The 21,738-nt window shown below is 39.5% G+C and overlaps 1 protein-coding gene across 1 annotated transcript in view; it reads left to right on the plus strand.

Moving 5' to 3' along the window:
- The window catches only part of LOC126177112 (solute carrier family 22 member 7-like), a 224,135-nt gene that overhangs the window by 48,514 nt on the left and 153,883 nt on the right, over window positions 1–21,738 (plus strand). Inside the window, exon 2 of the mRNA XM_049924380.1 lies at window positions 13,525–13,784. Within this exon, the coding sequence (XP_049780337.1) occupies window positions 13,525–13,784 (260 nt within the window). The remainder of the gene's footprint in view (window positions 1–13,524; window positions 13,785–21,738) is intronic.

Below are 21,738 nucleotides of genomic sequence, written 5' to 3' on the forward strand. Positions count from 1 at the left end.
TCTTCCTCAGCACTTTGTTTCAAACCCATAGGTGCACGTAATAAAGCATCAGCAATAATATTAGAAGAACCCTGGATGTAAACAATACTAAAATAAAATTCCTGTAGATACAGTGCCCTTCGTGATAATCTTCCATGTGTTAATTTTGTTGACATAAGGAATTCCAGAGCTCGATGATCGGTGTAAACCTTAGTCTACCATACAAAAAGATGCTAAATTTTGTGAAAGCCCAAACAACAGCCAAAGCTTCATGTTCTGTAATCGAATAATTCTTTTCTGATTTAGAGAGAAGACAACTTCCAAATGCAATAGTTTTCTGTACTACAACGTTGTTTTCTTCTATCTCTTGAAATAAGTGTGCACCTAGGCCTTTGTATGATGAGTCCGTCGCCAAACAAAATTCTAATTGAGCTTCCTCATCCCAACACCAATTAGAATTCTTTCCAGAAAGTTCACATAAACGAGGTGTGGCCAAATTGTCCAATCTAACGAAGCATCTAAGAAAATTGCAGACACCAAGGATATTACAAACATCACGTTTAGTAGTAGGAACAGCATAATTACGAATAGCGTCTAGTATCTCTGGATCAGGAAGAATACCTTCTGTTGAAATAATATGACCAAAAAATTTCACTTGAGAACGACCAAATTCAGATTTTTGCAAGTTCACTGTAATGCCAACTCTTGCAAAAATACGTAATAATGAATCCAAAATTCTGTTATGCTCACTCCAAGAACGTTTAGCAATAAGAATATCGTCAACATATGAAGTAATATTGTTACGAAGATAAACAGGTAAAATTTCATTTAAACCAAGAATGAATGCTACTGAAGATACAGTAAGTCCAAACGGTAATTTCCGAAATTAATAACAGTTATCAAAGGCTAAAAAAGCAGTGTATTTTCTATAATCAGGGTGGAGTTCAATTTGCCAAAAACTTGCGCAGAGATCAAATGTGGATAAAACTTTAATTCCATGGAAATGTAGAAGAAATTCATCTAAATTTTTGATGATATTATTTATCTGTCTGGAATCTAGAACCAAACGAATTGACCCATCCTTTTTGAGAACGACATGTAATGGGCTGGTATAAGGACTGACTGCTGGCCCAATAATGCCTTGATCTAAGATGGATTGAAGTTCTTTCTTAACCTTGTCTCTATAAGCCAAAGGAATAGCGTATGTTTTTCCCCGAAATGGTGTGTGTGTGTTCTTTTACTTTAAATAAATATTGTAAGCCTTGTATAGTTCCTGTGAGATGACTAAATACTGTAGTATGTGAAGTCAAAATTTGGTGTAATTTTTCTCTTGCAACGTCATCTGTCACTTCAGCTTTGTTAACCTTTTCATTAATAAATTCTTCACTATTAATCATATCATCCATCGCGTCTCTGTATCTATTGTGGTTGTCATGAATGAACACATTGTCGTCATAATACTCAGCGAAAACATCAGAAGTAAGAAACCTTAAACAAATTGTGTCTGTATAGATTTCGTTACACACTCGAAAAATTTCAAACACCTCGGCATTCCGGCAACATTCAAGTTCACACTTCCTTCCTTAAAGTTTAAAATTGCTTTATATGTGTTAAGAAACTCCATACCTAATATAATTTGTGTACTGAGTAATGGAACAATAATAAAATTAGCAGAAAATTCATATCCTTGACAAATGAAATTTAAGTTGGTCTGTTGTTTGACTTCCACACTTTTTCCAGAAATAGCTCCTCGAATTGTGGTTTTAGAAACAGGTAACACAGGACAAGCAATAGTTTTTACACATATACGAAAACCTAATTCACTAATAAAATTCAGTGGGCTCCCAGAATCTAAAACCGCAGTGAACTTATTCTTACTCACACATACTTCAATAACAGAATGTAAAAATGTGTCTACATTATTTTCCTTTTCGTCTAGCAAAATATCTCTCATGTCTTCCAAGCGTACGTAGTGTAAAGTCGTAGTGTCATTACTTTCTGAACCGTCTATATTGCTGCCAGAAGCCGAAGCTACAAGTCATTGTCGATTGTTTGTGTCACGTCATTGATTATTCGCGTCACTTCGCGTATCAATTTCTACGATTTGCACTTGTCTCTCTGAATTTCCGTCACGTGGAGGATGCCAATTAGGTCCTTCCTGTCTGTTAGATGTAAATTCTTGACTTCATGTGTAATTTCGACTGTCACTTCTAAAATTATTGTTAGGGCTACTACCCTGGTTATTTCTGTAGTAAAAATTTCCATTATTGTATGAATAATTTCTGTCTTGATGATACCGATTACTGTTTCCGTATGATTGATCATTCCGGTAAGAATTTCTGTTATTATAATTGTCTGTGTAATTTCTGTTAGAACGTCTGTTATTGTCAAAAGGCTGGTATCTATTGTCCTGTCTGTTTCGTCTCTAATTTCCAAAATTACCGTTATAACATTCGTTCCGATCATTATCGCTTTTCTCTGAAAATCTATTGTGGTTACCGTTACTGAAAAAATTACAAGAAGTTACACCGTCGTCGTCATACTCAAGTTCTTGCAGCAAAGTCTTGAAAGTTTCAATGTCGTCTTTACATCTTCCAGCTAAAACAATGTGTCTTATCGATTGTGGCAGCTTAGTTAAACAGTTCAGTCGAGCTATTAGGGTTGGAAAGGAATTGATTCTTTTGAATCACGTCTTCAAAGTATTCTGCGGAACTCAGACTGTTTAAAATTACACTGCATAATAAGACTATGTTTGACTCTGTCTTCCGCGTTTTCTGACCAATATGCCGATAGAAATGCATGATAAAAATCATTTTAATTATTACAATCTCTAATAAGTGCGCGCATGCGCGTCGCCGGTTCGTTTTCTAAATATCCACACATAAATTCCAGTTTGTGACTCAGTGGCCAATTTGGCGGAAGTGCGTACATGAATTGATCTAACCATGAACATGGATGTATGTCATTATTAGAATTGCGAAAGATCTTAAATTTCCGAACAGTTAAAAAGTGTTTATAGTCGAAGTTTTCGCCTCGTGGCGACAAGGACCTACCGCGTCTGTCCCAGTCCGAATGTTGATTATTGTCAAGTCGCGCGCCTGGCGCTGTCTTGTTGCATCTCGTAAATGAAATAAATTACTTTCTTCAAAACCCCCCGCTATCGGTGATTCTAAACTTCTTTTACTGTCTTTTCCTACGCTTTCGCTTTCAATTTGTGTAACTTGCTTTCGTAAGGCCTCAAATTCCCTTTTAACACGTTCATTAAATTTTCCCTGATTTTCAACATGTTTATTTATATTCTCGTACTCTTCTGTTTCTGTAAATGGCAATGGAGCTCTATCATCTGAATCTCTGTTCCCATTTAAACTAAGATTTTTCAATTTATCTGAAATCTCCTCAACCTTTTCCGTTGAGTCACCTATTTGTTCTTTCTGTTTATTTACGTCTTCCGTAAGTGTTGCAACTCGGTTTTCAGTATTGACACATTTAGTAGTTAACTGTTCATATTGTTGTTTTATGTTATTTATTCTGTCATTTGGTACGGACTCCTCGATTGTTTCAAATGTTTCTTCCTTATCGTGTGCACGTTGTAAATTTAACTCTGAAAATTTTTGTACTATCACGCAATCTCTTTCTTCCTGTTCTCTACCCTGTTTCTTTTGTCTATTTTCTATTGAAGTTAATCTGTTATTGTGAGTATTCAAAATCGGTTGTATTTCTCTAATTTCTTTCTTTAATTCATCTTTCATGTTTTCAAAACATGTCCCTATTCATGAGTCTAAGTGTATTGCCATTGTTCCCATATCTGTTTTAAATTCAGATCCTAAATGTGTTTTCATTGTTCCCATATCAGTTTAATTGTTCCTATTTGTGATCCCAAATTTAATATTGCACTCATCAACTGCTCCATATTAAGTGGTTCGAAATTCTTTTCGCCCCTAACATTTCCCGTAAAACTAACTCCCTTCGTCATAGCCGTAAAGCTGTCTGTGTTCGATACCATTCCAGAATCTTCTAACATCAATCTCGTATTCTGGAAATTTTTCAATTGTGAAAAAATTTGAACTGGTTCCGGACTATTTTCCCGGCTTATTAAATTGTTTTCTACTATATTATTCACCATACTGTTCTCCTGTGTTGGCGAGTTCGCCATGTTAACAAATTCGTTATTCTGACTATCCATCATTCTTACCTTTTTCATCGATTGCGTTATCATTTACAAAATATACAAAACTCGTCACTACACGAAAATTACACACAATGTAACACTTTATCACCAACAATACCATTCACACGAAATGCTTCTTGACAAACACGATTAACGAACAATTAAAACCTTCACAATTGCACAAAATTGTCAAACCTTTATACGACACATCAAAGATTAAATTCTACAAAAATACCAATAGAAGAATGACAAGACAACCACAAATGTTCAATTACAAATTCTACACTTGCAATATAGACTACAACAATACTACTGTCTACTATTTTTACTATCAAAAGAATTCCAAGGGACGATCCGAAGCAGCGGTCGCCACGTGTATGGGGGCTTAATTAAAAAGAAAAGACTAATATTAATGAATAAATGTAATAATTTTACTAGCTGTACGACCGGTTACTAAGTCTCGTAACCGGTTGGCCCTGACTAGTATTAGCACGCAATCTGACTGCATAAAATAAAAATAAAGAATGACAAGGAATTTCCATTAACACAATTGATTAATTAAGTCCTCTGCAACTATAAAAGCAACGAAACAACAAAGCACAAGTGTAACTGTTCTGAGTGTGGTAGTGACTCAACGTACATGTATCTGGCTCTGTTCTTTCTCAATACGACAAAATATTTTAAACACCATTTACAATGAATTAATTGAAAAACCAGAAATACTATAATTGCACATAGAAACCATAGAATGAACACGAGCCAGATGCTTTGTTGACTGTGAGTAAGAGGGATTGTTATTAAAGAAAACTATAATACCTTTTTACCTCATTACATATTGACGAAAATATTCCATTACACCAGCATCATAAATCAAAAGCCCATCTCCTTTCTCAAATATATTCTGACAATTGCATCTTCTTCCATCTATACATTACACCAACCAAACAGTACAACACTCAGATCGTCTACTCTCTCGCCCAACAGAACAACAATTGCCCTTGACACCCTCTGAACTACTACAGCGCCCAGTGGAGGCGGCGGAATAATAATCTTTGTTGCAATCTCTGGCGCTGTGACTCAGTGTAGCCACCTTTCAATAGTTCCGCACATCTGTTCGACGTCCCTTCTTGAAAACGTGGATGGCTTGTGCCTTTTTCCAATGTTTTGGAACGACACGCTCTTCTAGAGACCTACGGTTCACCACTGCAAGAAAGGGGGGGGGGGGGGGGGCAAGTTCCTTCGCGTAGTCTGTGTAAAGTCGAACTGGTATCCCATCAGGTCCAGCGGCCTTTCCTCTTTTGAGCGATTTTAATTGTTTTTCTATCCCTCTGTCATCTATTTCGATGTATACCAGTTTGTCATCTGTGCGTCAATCTAGAGAAGGAACTACGGTGCAGCCTTCCTCTGTGAAAAAGCTTTAGAAAAACACATTTAGTATTTCGGCCTTTAGTCTGTCGTCCTCCGTTTCAGTACCATTTTGATCACAGAGTGTCTGGACATTTTGTTTTTATCCACCTACCGCTTTGACATAAGACCAAAATTTCTTAGGATTTTCTGCCAAGTCAGTACATAGAAGTTTACTTTCGAATTCATTGAACGCCGCTCGCATAGCCCTCATCACACTACATTTCGCTTCTTGTAGTTTTTTTTTGTCTGCAAGGACTTTTTCATTAGATGCTGTTGGTTCTCGTTCTGCTGATGAGTAAGTTGCGTGAGTAGAGCTTCCAGTGTAGGTGGTTCCTGGCCCATCGCCATCTTATAATAACACGATAAATATATCACCATTCTCGACATATTGACACTGCACTGATGCAAATAACTTTGTTACTGGGCGCCAAGTTGTAGATGAACACTTCATGGAAAATTACATAAAACGATGGCGGTTATACCAATGTCCAGGGAGTGCAAGTGAAAAGCAGACTTCCGGCGGAAATCAGAAATCCGTCGACGTACTAAGCCTAGTGAACATTCAAGTCCAACTTCCAGTATAGCATCCCGATTCCAAGTCCAGAGTGCAGCCAAATCAGTATCGAACAGCAGGTCCACTGCAGTGTAGCACTTCCAAGTTGTAGCGTAGAACATAGCGCGGTGAGAACTCACTTGAAGACGTCAGTTGCTGCATTAAATGAGGCTCCATAGTTAACCGAGCCGGCGGCTGGGGTCGCGGTATAGTGTGGGCGGCCAATCGCTGAGTGTTATGGGTGACCAATCGCGCGCGCTCAAGCGAAGCCGACCTTTGATGTTAGTAGAGGGCGGTGCAAGGACAAGTGCGGCCGACGATGCATTTTTTGGCCGCGCGTAATGGAGCTCGCTGCTGCTCGGCGTGGAGATTTAATAGTGGTGAATACCATAATTCCCTTCCTCACCCGTTCTCAATCTGAACATGCCGTCCGTCTCTAATGGCCTCGCCGTCGACGAGATGTTAAACCCAGATCTTCCTTTCTTCTTCTAGTATTGGAGGACCATGGCCAAATACAGCTGTTAAGATTGTATATTAAAAATGAAGAAATTGCTCCAGCTGTAATTAAGGTGTCGATTTTATTTTGGCAACTAGTTTCAACGTTGTAACTAGTTGCCAAAATAAATCGATTCCTTAAATACAGCTGGAGGAATTTCTTCATTTTTAATATAAATTTATACCAGCTGACGTCCCACTGTCTTCCATTTCAATTATGGATGTACGAAGGTTAGGATTTTAAGTTTTCTGCGGTTTCTCTAAAACTCCTAAGGCAAATGCTGGGATGGTTGCTTTGAAACAGCAAACCACTGTACCACCTACGTTGCAACTAAGACTTCTTTATTCACAAAATGAATTTCATTTTTCGGCAACCCATTTTTGTGGTAATGCGTGTTATTATGTACGCCTTTAACTTCAATGGCCACGTAGTCTGCAAGACATACGGAGGGCTACATCTGCGTCTACGGAACTGCTCTACAGTTCACAAAGCCTCTTCCAGACTATTTCTCGACCGTTCCTCTCTCGAATACAACGCGGGAAAAATGAAGAACTAAATCTTTCTGAGCGATCTCATTTTTCTCTTATTTTTCTCGTATTTTACTACGCCCCCTGCCAGGCACTTAAATGTGAGGTAGAGAGTAGTCACGTGGATGTAGATAGTCATTTTTCCCTACGCAATCAACAAAATATTTCCGCTTTCGGAGGAAAAAGTTGATCGGGATAGAAACAGGGATAGCGTTCATGATGCCATTTTAGCAGCTATGGCTACAAAAGTTAATAAAACAGTCAACACGGCTAGGAGAGCGTTTCTGCTATATAGAGCAGATAAGATGTTGTTAGCATCTCACTTAGAGGGTGAACTGATGTCACTTAGTTCCAGCAAGAGCGACGTAGAGGAATTATGAGGAAAGCTCAAGCAGATTGTAAATCCTGGTCTTGGGAGTTATGTGCCTAGTAAGTGGATAAAGGATGGGAAACTTCCACCATGGTTTAATAACGAAATTCAAAAGTTGCTGAGGATGGGCTACGAAGACAGATACGAGAAATTAGGGCTCATATGAAGGCATACAGACAGTCGTTTTTCCCTGGCTCTATTTACGAGTGGAACGGGAGAGGAAACGATTAGTAGCGGCACAGGGTACCCTCCCCCTAGCACCGTACAGTGGCTTTCTGAGTATTTGCGTAGAAGAGGATGTAGATATACGTAGTTTCTGTAAAAAGATCTCGCCGCAACTAAAAACGCTTGTGTTTTAATGACTGCCGGCCTAGCTCATCATATCCAGGACGGTCTTCCCGCTATTTCGGGATATTACAAAACAAGCTGCCTGTTTTAGAACCAATTGGTTCTCATTTATAATGTCCACTGGTTTTGTTCGTTTCTTGATACTGATTTTGTGTAGGTCTTATCGACTGTTTTCGCAATTATTATTCATAGTTTGTTTCTGTTTCCTGTTCTTACATTCCCTCGCCCCTTACAGCCAAGAGTGAGTTCTCACAATTATAATATGCCACTCTTCATCCATAAATTTATCAAGCGCAGCGTCAAATGTGGTCACTTGTCTTGATATACCACTTCAAGTTATCTGTTTTTGTGTTTTTAACGTAAGTTTCTATATTGTTGTATTCACCAACAAACAAGTTGGCAGGAAGCGAACACCCCACCACAGAAAAGTAGTTGGTCTACAAAGGTACCTTGGTTGCACGCTAGCAACTGGGGTGGTCACAGAGTGTTTACACTGAAGTGACAAAGGTCGTGAGATACCTCCTAACTTGGTGCCGGGACCTCTTTCTGCCCAGAATGTTGCAAGAACTCGACGTGGCATGGACTCAACAAGTCCAGCTGAGCCATGCTACCTCCGTAGCCGTCCATAATTGCAAAAATGTTGACTTCGCAGGATTTTGTGCACGAACTGACCTCTCGATTGTGTCCTACAAATGTTCGATGGAATTCATGTCGGGCGATCTGGGTGGGCCGCGCGGGATTAGCCGAGCGGTCTCAGGCGCTGTGCCGGCCGGGTGGCCGAGCGGTTCTAGGCGCTTCAGTCTGGAACCGCGCGACAGCTGCGGTCGCAGGTTCGAATCCTGCCTCGGGCATGGATGTGTGTGATGTCCTTAGGTTAGTTAGGTTTAATTAGTTCTAAGTTCTAGGGGACTGATGACCTTAGAAGTTAAGTCCCATAGTGCTCAGAGCCATTTGAACCATTCTGAATCAGTCGCTGTAGTCGTGGACTGTGCGGCTGGTTCCAGCGGAGGTTCGAGTCCTCCCTCGGGCAAGGGTGTGTGTGTTTGTCCTTAGGATAATTTAGGTTAAGTAGTGTGTAAGCTCAGGGACTGATGACCTTAGCAGTTTAGTGCCATAAGATTTCACACACATTTGAAATTTTTTGATCTGGGTGGCTGAATCATTTGCTCGAGATGTCCAGAATGTTCTTCAAGCAAATGGCGAACAGTTGTGGCCCAACGAGAAGGAATCTGTGATCCATAAATATTCCATCATCGTTTGGAAACATAAAGTCCATAAATGGCTGCAACTGATTTCCACGTAGCCGAACATAATCATTTCCTATCAAAGATTGATTCAGTTGGACCAGAGGAACCAGTACTTTACATGTAAACACAGCCCACACCGTTATGGAACCACCACCAGCTTACACAGTGCCTTGTTAACAACTTCATCCATGGCTTCGTGTGGTCTAAGTCACTCAAAACTACCATTAACTACTAGTGAAATCGGGACTCATCTGACCAGGTCACCGTTTTCCAATCGCCTGGTGTCCAACTCATATGGTCATGAACCCAGCAGAGGCGCAGCGGGAGACGTCAGTAGTGGGACAAGGCGGTTTCTACCCCAAAGTGCCATTATCCAAGATGGTGGAAGGGCGTCATTACCCCAGGGGCGGCGTCACCCCGAAGTACCATTATCCAAGATGGCGGACGTGAAGCAAGTACGTGACATCACATGACGTCAGCTGATGATGCAAGTACTGTTATCGAAAATGGCAGCTTTTGGCAGGCAGATAGGTCAGTTGGGCTGCCTCTACTAACCTAAGAAAATGGTGGGAAAGTAAGAACACATGGGTTACCTCCACTAACCTAAGTCACTTCTTCCTAGGAACTGCACATAAATCTTTATTTAAACAATTAGAACAAGTACCACCATCAAGTGTTTTCGCCATCCTCTTGGAAAAAGGGCGTGAATTTTGCTATAAGAGCTTACCCCTGCAGCTGAGGCAAGTTAATATGGTGTCGCCCCACTGGAGACTGCTCATTCAATTCAAATATAATTTTTTATAAATTTGTTTAAATTTGCTTAAATTTGTTTAACTTTGATTAAATTTCTTTAAATTTATTATCTACCCACAGCATTAGTGTCGTGTTACCGCCACAAGAGGCTGAGATACTGGTGGTCTGTGTTTTAGTAGCTCTATTACATGCTCTCATTATGCTCTGGATATAAGTTTTTATTTAAACAATTAGAGGCAGTACCACCATCATATAGGTAAGATACCTAGTTTCAACTACTTTTCAAGGTCACCCAACCATATTTCCTACACACATTGAGGGACGGATGACACCCAGTTTATTTATTATGCTGGTACAAAAACTCACCCTGCCAGTGGTATAGGGAGGGGGGGATTGATGTGAAAAAGGGATCAGCCTGTTCTGGGCTGTTGGAGAGAGGAAGGAGCGTACTTTATTTATTTTTTGAACAATTTATTTAGCCACAGATTTCACCTAATTTATTTATTTATTATGCTGATGCAAAACACTCACACTGACGTGCTTGGGATCGCAATATACAGTTTACAGACCTGGAAACTAATTTTAAATAATGCATTATGCTGATATGCAGAGACGCAAACAACTCGTAAGTTACTCAAATAATCCAGTACACACCATGCAGACATGCAAACTACTCGTAGATCACTGAAATAATGCATTCAAACACCTGAAAATAATTCAATGCACAAACACTCAGTGCAAGTAAAAAAATGCAACTTGCCAGCCACTTGAACCCTGATTCTACTGGATGGAAATCCTAAGTCCACCCCCTAACACATATAAACTGTCTACATGCGGTAGAGGAAAGTTAAGTTAGTGTACTTCATTTATTTTGCTTGGCAAGCTGACTCAATTATCCATCCTAATTACTTAATTAATCATAAAGATCGGTCCTAATTTCACAACTATATGCATAGCGCATGGTCGGAGTAGAGAGGATATAAAATGTAGACTGGCAATGGCAAGGAAAGAGTTTCTGAAGAAGAGAAATTTGTTAACATTGAGTATACGTTTAAGTGTCAGGAATGCGTTTCTGAAAGTATTTGTATGGAGTGTAGACATGTATGGAAGTGAAACATGGACGATAAATAGTTTGGACAAGAAGAGAATAGAAGCTTTCGAAATGTGGTGCTACAGAAGAATGCTGAAGATTAGATGGGTAGATCATATAACTAATGAGGAGGTATTGAATGGGATTGGGGAGAAGAGAAGTTTGTGGCACAACTTGACGAGAAGAAGGGATCGGTTGGTAGGACATGTTCTGAGGTATAAAGGTATCACCAATTTAGTACTGGAGGGCAGCGTGGAGGGTAAAAATCGTAGAGGGAGACCAAGAGATGAATGCACTAAGCAGATTCAGAAGGATGTAGGTTGCAGTAGGTATTGGGAGATGAAGCAGCTTGCACAGGATAGAGTAGCATGGAGAGCTGCATCAGACCAGTCTCATGACTGAAGACCACAACAACAACAACATGCATAGCGCTGCACAAGGAGGGCTTAAAATCGCAAAAAGTAACTATTGTGGTGTAACGTCGTAAGTTTTGTATAAATGATTTTCTTTTGACATATGACCATGTGCAGACTTCGTCACCTACGTCAGTTACAACACACTTCAAAATTATTTAAATTCTTTTTTAAATTGTCTCTGTATGGTTCTTGAACGAAACTGTAAAACATCGTCATTTGAGTCGTATGCGCAGAATTACGTTACTCAGTCCAATTGGTTTGCGCAAACTTTTTCAATTTAAATGTCGTTTGTTTCTCCTCAGAAATTATATTAATGCAAGTGATCTGCTTTAATAAATAATAAAACCACATTGAATAAACTTTCAAGAATCACACTCGCGATGAACGCTGTCAAAAATTAATAATCTTGTCAAATAAATTACTTAACATAATTCTTCATAAATAAATTCTCGGAACACGTATTTAAACTTTTGTAGCATCCACTAGTTTATTATCTTCCTACATATAGACGTGAACATGAGCCTTGACAAGACAGAACTGAACATTTACAACATGATTAAACTTTCTATGACGTCATTGTTGTAGAAACATTACAAATTCTCAGTTTTTCAATTTTTAGAAGCACGACGCAACAACTCGGTTTCAGGATCTTTTGTTGCTCTTTGGCTGTCGACCCGCGACCTATAGTGGCCAGCAATTTTCTCTCTGGTCCCGGCAGCGAAGATGCTGTCTCCGTTCGTTGCGCCGCCCTCTCCGTACATGAAACATAAAAAATAAACACAAAACTTTAGATAATTCACGGCCATTACAAATATTACAAAAATACATAAACAAAACAGTAAATTAAACTTATATTCACCTGCAAACTGGACTGACACTGGTGGATGGGTGACGCTTCAATTTCGCGTCCCACTACACTATACCATAATGATTGCGTTATCCTGCTGGAAACAAAATTCGTGATACCACACCAAACTTACTCAAATATCTATCCTAATTGCGTAATTAATCACAAAGACCCGCCATAATTACAGAAATGTACGCACAGCATAAAAAAGATTTATACCACTCGAAACCAGCGACAGAAACACTCAAACTCTACCCAACACCTACAAGCTAGGGGTAAAAACGTCCAACTGACTAGATCCTGGTGTTGGACAGAAATGAATTTAAAAAAAGCGTATTACCTGCAAGAGTATAGCATATCCCTTTTTGATGTCAGAGACCACTACACACACCTACTAAAAAAAATCGCCCTAACCAAAGCCAAAACACGCTATAACAGCTGATGGAAAGAAAAGGATCACAGTACTGAGGGAAATCGTCATTCTAAAAGACGGCATTCTCATCGATATACGATCACAAACTACGAGATAGAGCTACTACACTGACAGTCTCGCGGCCCGTGTAGCCCCAGCCGCAAGCCTCGCTGAAATGCCTCGCGGCGCCAAGGCGAAAGTCGTGCTTTTCCCCCCAAATGCATCCTGTTCGTCTGAAAGTATATTGATGACTGACAGGTTTACCGTTAACAGTCGCAAGTAGACAGCGCTTTAAATCATATACAGAACACGTGGCTGTATACGAGTCGAACGCAGGCTATGTCACGTGACTGATGCATCCTGACAGTGGAAAAATTGACCAGTAGCAACTTATCCCTCTCTAGAATCCATCATTAGTCTACCATTAAATCGTACCTCGTTACAGCTCCGTCTCAATCGATCGTCAGCTACTGGACATACTAATAATACCTCAAACACCCAATATTGACAAGAGTGAGTCACAAGCATATAAGAATTGAATCCAACAAATAAAAAAAACGAAGAATTGTAAAAGAAGGCAGCAAACAGGATGGACTGAGTGATCATACATAGACATAAATAAATAAAACTCATTAAAATATTGTCAAAAGAAATTAGCTACTTTTGCCACAGCAGACAATGTACAGTTATAAATTAGGCTCGCTGCTGACAATGAGACTTGTAACTATGCTGCTGTTGGTCACTGGAAACAGAACTAGATAATTCTATAGAGATATAAAACTGTTGCCCACATTATCCACCGGCTAGCAATACAAACAAAAAGCAAATGTCTGCTGCTTTCCTGGGGACTCATTACATTTCCCTGTCACTGAGGGTGATAGTAACACCGCTGCATGGTTGTTCATTTTCAGGAGAGGACTGGAATCCCAGAATGCAGTACAAAAACAAAGGCTGCTCCAGCATTCGAGGAGGTCCTGGACGCCATTGGGTCCAGAGGGAAGTTCCAGACGAGGCTGAACATCGTCTTCGTTTGCTTTGCCTCATGCTTCGACCTGATGAGTGTCAACGTGTTCTACCTGGCTGTGCAGACTCCAGATCACTGGTGCTACGTGCCTGGCAGGGAACTTTCTAACCTTTCAGTTGAGGAGTGGAAGAACCTCACCATACCGAGGTTTGTAGCAGTAAATGTTTTAGCTTTCATCGATCGATTCTTGGTAGAATGTTCTATACAATATGAATGGAAACACACACAACTTTGATGTAAAATTCTACAGTATTTATTATTTTTGCACAAACCGATTTTCGTCTCTTATGCAACCGTCAGGTACAAAGATAAGTATGTGCTGCAGTGAAATTTTGTTGCATAATGTATTTTAAACTAGTGCATCTAGAGAGTATCTCCATTTCCAGACATGTAAAATGTAAACGTCAGGTTTAAGAATAAAACAAGAGGGATTGTTTCAGTGTAAATGCTATGTAAGATTATTTAACTAAGATAAAATAAAGGAAGGAAGACGAACTATCTCGAAATAATTTGGAATTAATAAACATGTGTCCATCAGCCTAAGCTTAGTACTGAATGACCAGATGCAGTTCCCTTACTCGCCACTTCAGACTGCAGGTACTTCTCATAATCCCAGCCAGGCCCTGTTGTAAATTACACCTCCCCCCCCCCTCCCCTTACTCACATGTTCCACTTTCCTCTGTTTCGGTTAGATAATTTGTTTTCTTGTGAAAGAAAAAACATGGTGTATAATCACAGCTGCTTCACTTACCTGCTTATTTTCTCTATCTTATCTGTTTGTAATTTGGGAATTATTAAAGAAAAATTTATTTTGTTCAGCCACATCTTTCGAATATGTATTGTTCAGTTTATTTTATTCTGTGAACAACTGTTGTAATTTGTAAACGGTCCATTAATTAATGTGTCACATATTTTATCTTAGTTAAATAATCTGTCATCGCATTTACACTGAAATAAAACCTGTTGTTTTAATCCTAAAATCTAACGTTAATATTTCTAACTCTGGAAATGGAGATACTCTGTAAATGAACTAGTTCAAAATATTTGCTCGAACAAAACTTCACTGCACCACATACTTATCTGTGTACCTGTAGATCACGTAACAGCCGAAAATCTGGAAAATAAACAAGAAATATTGTAGAATATTACACCAGCATTGAGTGTGTTTTCATTCATAATTTTGGCTTTGATCTACTACAACTGCCTAGTACTTGAAACACAGTAAGTACAGCTTGTTATACATGTGTGTACAGCATAAGATGAAAAAAGATAGCAAAGACCAATCTTGGTTTAATGTTACCATTCACAAAATGTAGCTAAAACAGAAATTGTTGTACTTCCAATTTGAAAAATAATAAACAGATAGCGCAACTTGCTTACCTATAATACGGGATATGTGCAAAGCGTGCAACTACATTCACTGTCAGATCCTGGAGAAAAATCTATCAGAAAATCGAGCGAAGTTACGACTGTAGGACACATTTTAAAGGCAACGACGGATCCAAACTTAAAGATGTCTGACCACCGTACGCACAAAAGTAAGCACTACCAATACTGAAAAGCAGTTTAGACTACTCATTACGAAGAGGGCTCCAGGAAAAATTTGTATTAGAAAGCACTTTATGGGGAGGACAATCAAGTGTCAGAGACATTGTTTATAATAACAAAAATAACACTCAGTAATCACTCAAATTATCATAAAAATTATGACAGTCGAAAAGTCGAGATTGAAAGGGCATTTCCAAAAACCACACATCTGTATTAATGTGCTTTATTTCCACAATTTCAAAATTTCATTCAGTGGTTTGTATTCTTGAAAGATAAACTTGAAATGCGTCTATACTGCCGTGAAACCGGTAGTTGGGAATAAAGTCCCTACATACAGCCATGCGGGTTTTGGAAACACCTCGTCATTCTTGACTTTTTAATTGTTCGAATTTTTATGACAATTCGAATGGTTATTCAGATTTGACTGTTGGTATTGTTACACAGAAACTTCTATTAGTTTTCACATTGAATACACTGTGAAAGTGCACCTTTTTAAAGCTTATCTTTACCGAGAATCTCTCAGTAAGAAAACCGATGCATGGAATCTATATCTACATCCATACCCTGCAAACCACTATGAAGTGCAAGGCAGGGGACACTTCCGGTTGTAAACGTCTTAAGATGTTTTCATTTTCCATTGACGGGAAAATTAGTCATCTTCAATTAGTCTTCTTTTGTCTTAGAAGTCAAACACACGTAGTGGGTGCAGTACATTCCTAGATTCGTCAGTTAATACCAGATCCCGAAACTTTGTACGTAGGGTTTAGAGGTATAGTTGGCTTTTACCATTTTGCCAGCGGCCTGGTACAGAGGTGGGAATGGGTTGGTGGGTAGGTGGGGTGGTGTAGTTAAACACACAAAATCCCCCATACGACTACACTCAGCATTACGGAAAACATGCACATGGGCCAGAATATCATATGGCCGAGTGCCTAGACCTCACGTACCTGTTTCTTGTCTGCACTTGTTCTCTTGATGCTGCATCAACCAACTACAGTTTCATCCTGAAATTGTTTATTTACTAATTAGCTGCAGTTCAGGAAGCATACACACAGCGAGGACCACAAATATCTGGTGAAGATTGTATATATTATACCGGTACAACACGATAATGTGGGCTGCACTGTCCACATAAAACATATGAATCAGTCCGTGCACAACAGCTAGCATTTTTCAGAGAGTCATGCCTCGGGTTCTGTTGATCACAGAGATAAGGGGTCAAGTGTTCTGGATAGTTCTTGGCCTAGCGACCATTTGTATATCTATAGGAAGGACGCCCATGCTGTAGCTTCTTCTTCTTCTTTTCGTTTTGGCCATTTGAGGACCACGTTGATTCGCGTCTGTTTCGTTTCTTCTGATCTCTCTCCTTGTCCAATATTCTTTCATTCGCGTACTTTGCATCCTTCTTCGTTCTTCCGCCCATGATGATTTTGTTCTGTGTCTAGTTCTGTCCTCTAAACCCGTGAAAGCCTGCATTTTTATTTAAAAATTACTCTATTGCACTTCCCTGGTTCCTACATTCGTATTTCTTCCAGATACCTTTGCACCTCTTGGATTCGGTGTACTTTGGTTCTCTTGTTCACCGGAAACTGTATTATTTGCTGTGTTAACCTCCCCTGGTCCATTCTGAGGATGTGCCTTTTGTTCTTCGAGGTCCCACTGTCCTGAGAGTTTTTAGTTCTGCCAATTCTAGTCTCTTACGTACTCCTGTTCTTACCAGGTTAAGTTTTTCTGCTGCATATAAGACTGTTCTGTAGCACAGGGTCAAATTCAGACATTAAACACCTCCTCCAGCCCAGGCAAACTGAACAGATTCGTTGGTTCTTCTGCATTCAGTGTGGTCTAGGCTGGATCTAAGGCAGCTTATAAAACGACCATTTGATCATGGGCGCTTCCTGAGATAATCCCTATAAACCATGATTTTTCGGTACCAAAAGTACCAGTTGTGGGAGACCAGCTTCAGTAAGATGTATTAATGACAGTTCGTCAAATTTTTATCATATGTTCTTAAGACGATGATGTTGGGGTACCTTGAAACATTGTTCAGTATGACAACCCGTTAGTGGGATGCGGAGGTTCATAGTTACATAATTACGCGTGTAAATTATGCATTAATATCCGATGTGAGGCATAAATATAGATTTAAATGACGTAGTGAACAAATGGCAAATGTTCTAGCACCGTCACAATGATTCTGAAGTCACAAAACTAAGTTTTTAGTCAGCATTTTTTCACCAGTAAAACTTAATGACCTGTTGCTCTGTACAAATATGCCCGAAGTGTTACTGCGGTGACAAAGACGGGCTAAAAAGAGTCTTAAAATAGCAGAAATGAACTTAAAATTACAGCAAAAAATTATTTAAAAAACTGGGAAGATTACAAGCTGAGTAAAATATTCGTAATAATATTTTTTTTCTTTTGTAGGGTACGTATCATAAGCCTGGCGTTTTCGATGAATTGCGATCGATGCGCAAAGAATAAAAAAAATGTAAATCAAATGATTTTGTTTTAACATATTACGCATACTTATACGTTGTTTATATGTGTCAAAGTGTAAAAGTTTGTTGAAGTATATCAATGAATAGTCAAAGCTTTACTGACCTATAGAACTGGTTTTGTATGAGCTGCACACCTTGCCATAGCAGTGAAAAAAGGGTGCCACCAGAGGAATACTGTTGGAGCACGAAAGAGGCGTTTATGTTCCTCTTTAAAAGACTCTGTCAGAAGATGTGGGGCCCCAGCTGCCTCAACCGTCATTCCGCCTTCCTCATCAAAAATTTTGGCATGCGAACATAATCGCGCGCTTTTGTGCTGTAAGAGGGTAGCAGAAAAACGAGATGGCAGTTATAAGAGTCGAGGGGCACGAAAGGGAAGCAGTAGTTGAGAGGGGATTGAGGCTGGGTTGTAGCCTGTCCTCGATGTTATTCTGTCTGTATACTGAGTAAGCAGTAAAGGAAACCAAAGAAAAAACTGGACTAGGAATTAAAGTCCAGGGAGAATAAATAAAAACTCTGAGGCTTCTCTGATGACACTGTAATTCTGTCAGAGACAGAAAAGCACTTGGAAAAGCAGTTGCAGGGAATGGACAGTATCTTGAAAAGAGGGTATAACATGAACATCAACAAAAGCAAAGTGAGGATAATGGAATGTAGTCGAGTTAAATCAGGCGATGCTGAGGGAATTAGATTAGGAAACGATACACTTAAAATTTAAAATAGTAGAGGAGTTTTGCTATTTGGGAAGCAAAATAACTGAGGATGGTCGATTTAGGGAGGATATAAAATACACACCGGCGATGGTAAGAACAGTGTTCCTGAAGAACAGAAATTTGTTTACATCGAGTATAGATTTAAGTGTCAGGAAGTTCATACTGAAAATATGTGTATAGAGTGTAGCCATGTATGGAACTGACATATGGACGATAAACAGTTTAGACAAGATGAGAATAGAAGCTTCCGAAATGTGGTGCTACAGAAGAATGTTGAAGATTAGATGGGTAGATCACGTAACTAATGAGGAGGTACTGAATAGAATTGGTGAGAAGAGAAATTTGTGGCACAACCTGACTAGAAGAAGAGATCGGTTGGTAGGACACGTTCTGAGGCATCAAGGGCTCACCAGTTTAGTACTGGAAGGAGCCATGGGTGGTAAAAACCGTAGAGGGAGACGAAGAGATGAATACAGTAAGCAGACTCAGAAGGGTGTAGGTTGTGGTAGTTACTCTGAGATGAATGGACTTCAACAGAATAGAGTAGCTTGGAGAGCTGCATCAAATCAGTCGTTTGACTGAAGACCACAACAACAACAACGTTGTGTTCGAACATCATGAATTATCTCGAAGAGAATGGTCTATTGACACACAGTCAACACGGATTTAAAAAACCTCGTTCTTGTGCAACACAGCTAGCTCTTTTCACACAAGTGTTGAGTGCTATTGAGAAGAAATTTCAAATTGGTTCTGTATATCCAGATTTCCAAACTGGCTTTTGAAGATGAGCAACATAAACGGCCTTTAGCGAAATTGCCTCCTTATGGAATATCGGCTCATTTACGTGACTGGATTCGTGATTTACTGTCAGAGAGTTCACAGGTCGTAGTAAATGACGAAAAGTCATCGAGTAAAACAGAAGTCACTTCTGGCGTTCCCCAAGGTATCGTTATAGGCCCTTTGCTGTCTCTTATCTATATTAACCATTTAGGAGACAACCTGAGCAGCCGTCTTAGGTTGTTTGCAGATGATGCTGTCGTTTATCGTCTAGTACGCTCATCAGATCAAAACAGATTGCAAAACGATGTAGAGAAAATATGTGCATGGTGCAAAAGTTGGCAGTCAACCCTAAATAACGAAAAGTGTGAGGTCATCCACATGAGCGCTAAAAGGAATCCGTTAAACTTCGGTTATCCGATAAATCAGTCAAATCTAAAGGCCGTAAATTCACCTAAATACGTAGGAGTTTGAATTACGAACAACTTAAATTGGTAAGAACACATAGAAAATGTTGTAGGGAAGGCAAACCAAACGTTGCGTTTTATTGACAGGACACTTAGAAGATGGAACACATCTCCGAAAGAGGCTGCCTACACTACGCTTGTCCGTCCTCTTTTGGAGTATCGTTACCAGATAGAATGAATGGACGTCATCGAGAAACTTCAGTCTGGAGCAGCACGTTTTGTACTATCGTGAAATAGGGGAGAGACTGTCACAGACGTGATACAGGCTTTTAGATGGACACCATTAAAACAAAGGCGTTTCTTACTGCGGTGGAATCTTTTCACAAAATTTCGATAACTTTCTTCTCCAATAGCGAAAATATTTTGTTGACGCCGACCTTCATGCGGATAAACGATCGCCATAATGATAGAAGGGAAAACAAGAGCCCTCACAGAAAGCGATAAGGGTTCGTTTTTGTCTTCTTCCAAGATCCGTATAGCCGGATGGGAATCTGAACTTCCATCCTTCCAAATGCAACCACAATGTGCTAAACATTGCACCATGTGACGCAGTTCGCAGTCGGGAACTTCTTCATGAGGAAACAAACTATCTGTTACAAAAGTGAAGAAGTAGTTTTTCAGTTACTTTCCTACTTTTTATCGCTTTGTTGGCAACGAAACATTCAGACGCGCACCAGTCGGTCAGGTTGACAAGAAAGAAGGGGCGGAGTCGACGCAACCACTTCGCGAGTGGCATGCTGATATTACGAGAAAATTTACTATCCAGGCCTCTATTAGAAACCAAGTCGAAACAAAATATCGATAAGAAAGCAGAATATGATTAGACATTGTTGTCCGTTATCAGTAATTGTTGAACGGTAATTGTTCATCGTATATTAACGTTATTGGAGGAAGAACAGAACAAAATGACGCTAGAGTCTATTATATCTGACAGAGGCACGCCCACGAAGCTCTCGCTATGTTACGGGATTAATATTGAAGTAATAGCTAATTTAGTTAATATTACATTTTAGATTAGTGCATTTACTTCTTCGCTAAGCTATCTATTGAAGGTTTCGCTTTTCTGAGCGTATTTAGATAGACAAGAAATTATTTTGTAAAGGCCGATAGTAGTTAGTTTTGTTTACATTTTAGGCATAAATTTCGGGGAGTGTAGGTATTTTTTTTTATTAGACCTAGTGGTTCAAAGTTAAATTAAGAGTGTAGGCAGTCAATTAGAACCTTCGAAAGTAAGTTTAAAAGTTTTTTTACATTAGTGTTTTGTTACGTATTAGTACAGGCTACGAAATTTCAGTGATCTTGTGCCAAGTTATTCTCTGCTTTTGTGTAAATTTTGTGTTTTGAAATCAAATCATTTGTGACCAACGTCATAGAAACCTGAAGGAGGGGTGTTCTGTGAAGACAGTAGATTGTGGTTTAATTGGGGCGAATGTAGCGGCGAGGAAACGGGGGTAGATAATGAGGCTCTCCCATGACGATGTAGGTTATGTAGAAAGGACAGAAAAATTGCTGAATAGGAGACAAAGATTTGTGCCCTTAAGGCTGAATTAGAAAACGCCGGTTTGTAATTATGTAGGCTAAGGGAGAAAAAGGAGATGGAGTGCTCGGAAAAGGTAGCAAGCAAAGGACAGAAAAGGGAAACTGTTGAAAAATCTTTAGAAATTCCGTTAGCAAATCAGTTTGACTTGCTATCTGAAGTAGTATGTAACTGAATGTAAGTTGAAGCAGAATATTAGCTTAAAGAAAAAAGGCAGGTCTGGATCAAATCAGAATAGGAAAAGAAGAATTCTACTTTTAGGTAGCAGTCATGGGAGGGGTGTGTGCCATCAGTTCCAGGAGAAATTAGGTAAAGTGTATCAGATCACACGTTTTGTGAAACCAAGTGCTAGCCTTAACCAGTGACCGAAAACTTAGGTCAGGTATGCAGGGACTTTGAGAAGGAAGATTAGGTAAGTATAGTTGGGGGAGCAGGAAACAGCTTCGCTTTGAGTCTAAGATATGGTATCAGAAGTGACCTGGAGGAAATAGGACAAGAAACTGGGTACAGAAATGTGGTGTTTGTGGAGGTCTTTCAGCGCCATGCTCGGCCTGGGTAAACGTT

This window comes from Schistocerca cancellata, chromosome 3 (assembly GCF_023864275.1).
Source record: "Schistocerca cancellata isolate TAMUIC-IGC-003103 chromosome 3, iqSchCanc2.1, whole genome shotgun sequence".
NCBI classification, from domain to species: domain Eukaryota; kingdom Metazoa; phylum Arthropoda; class Insecta; order Orthoptera; family Acrididae; genus Schistocerca; species Schistocerca cancellata.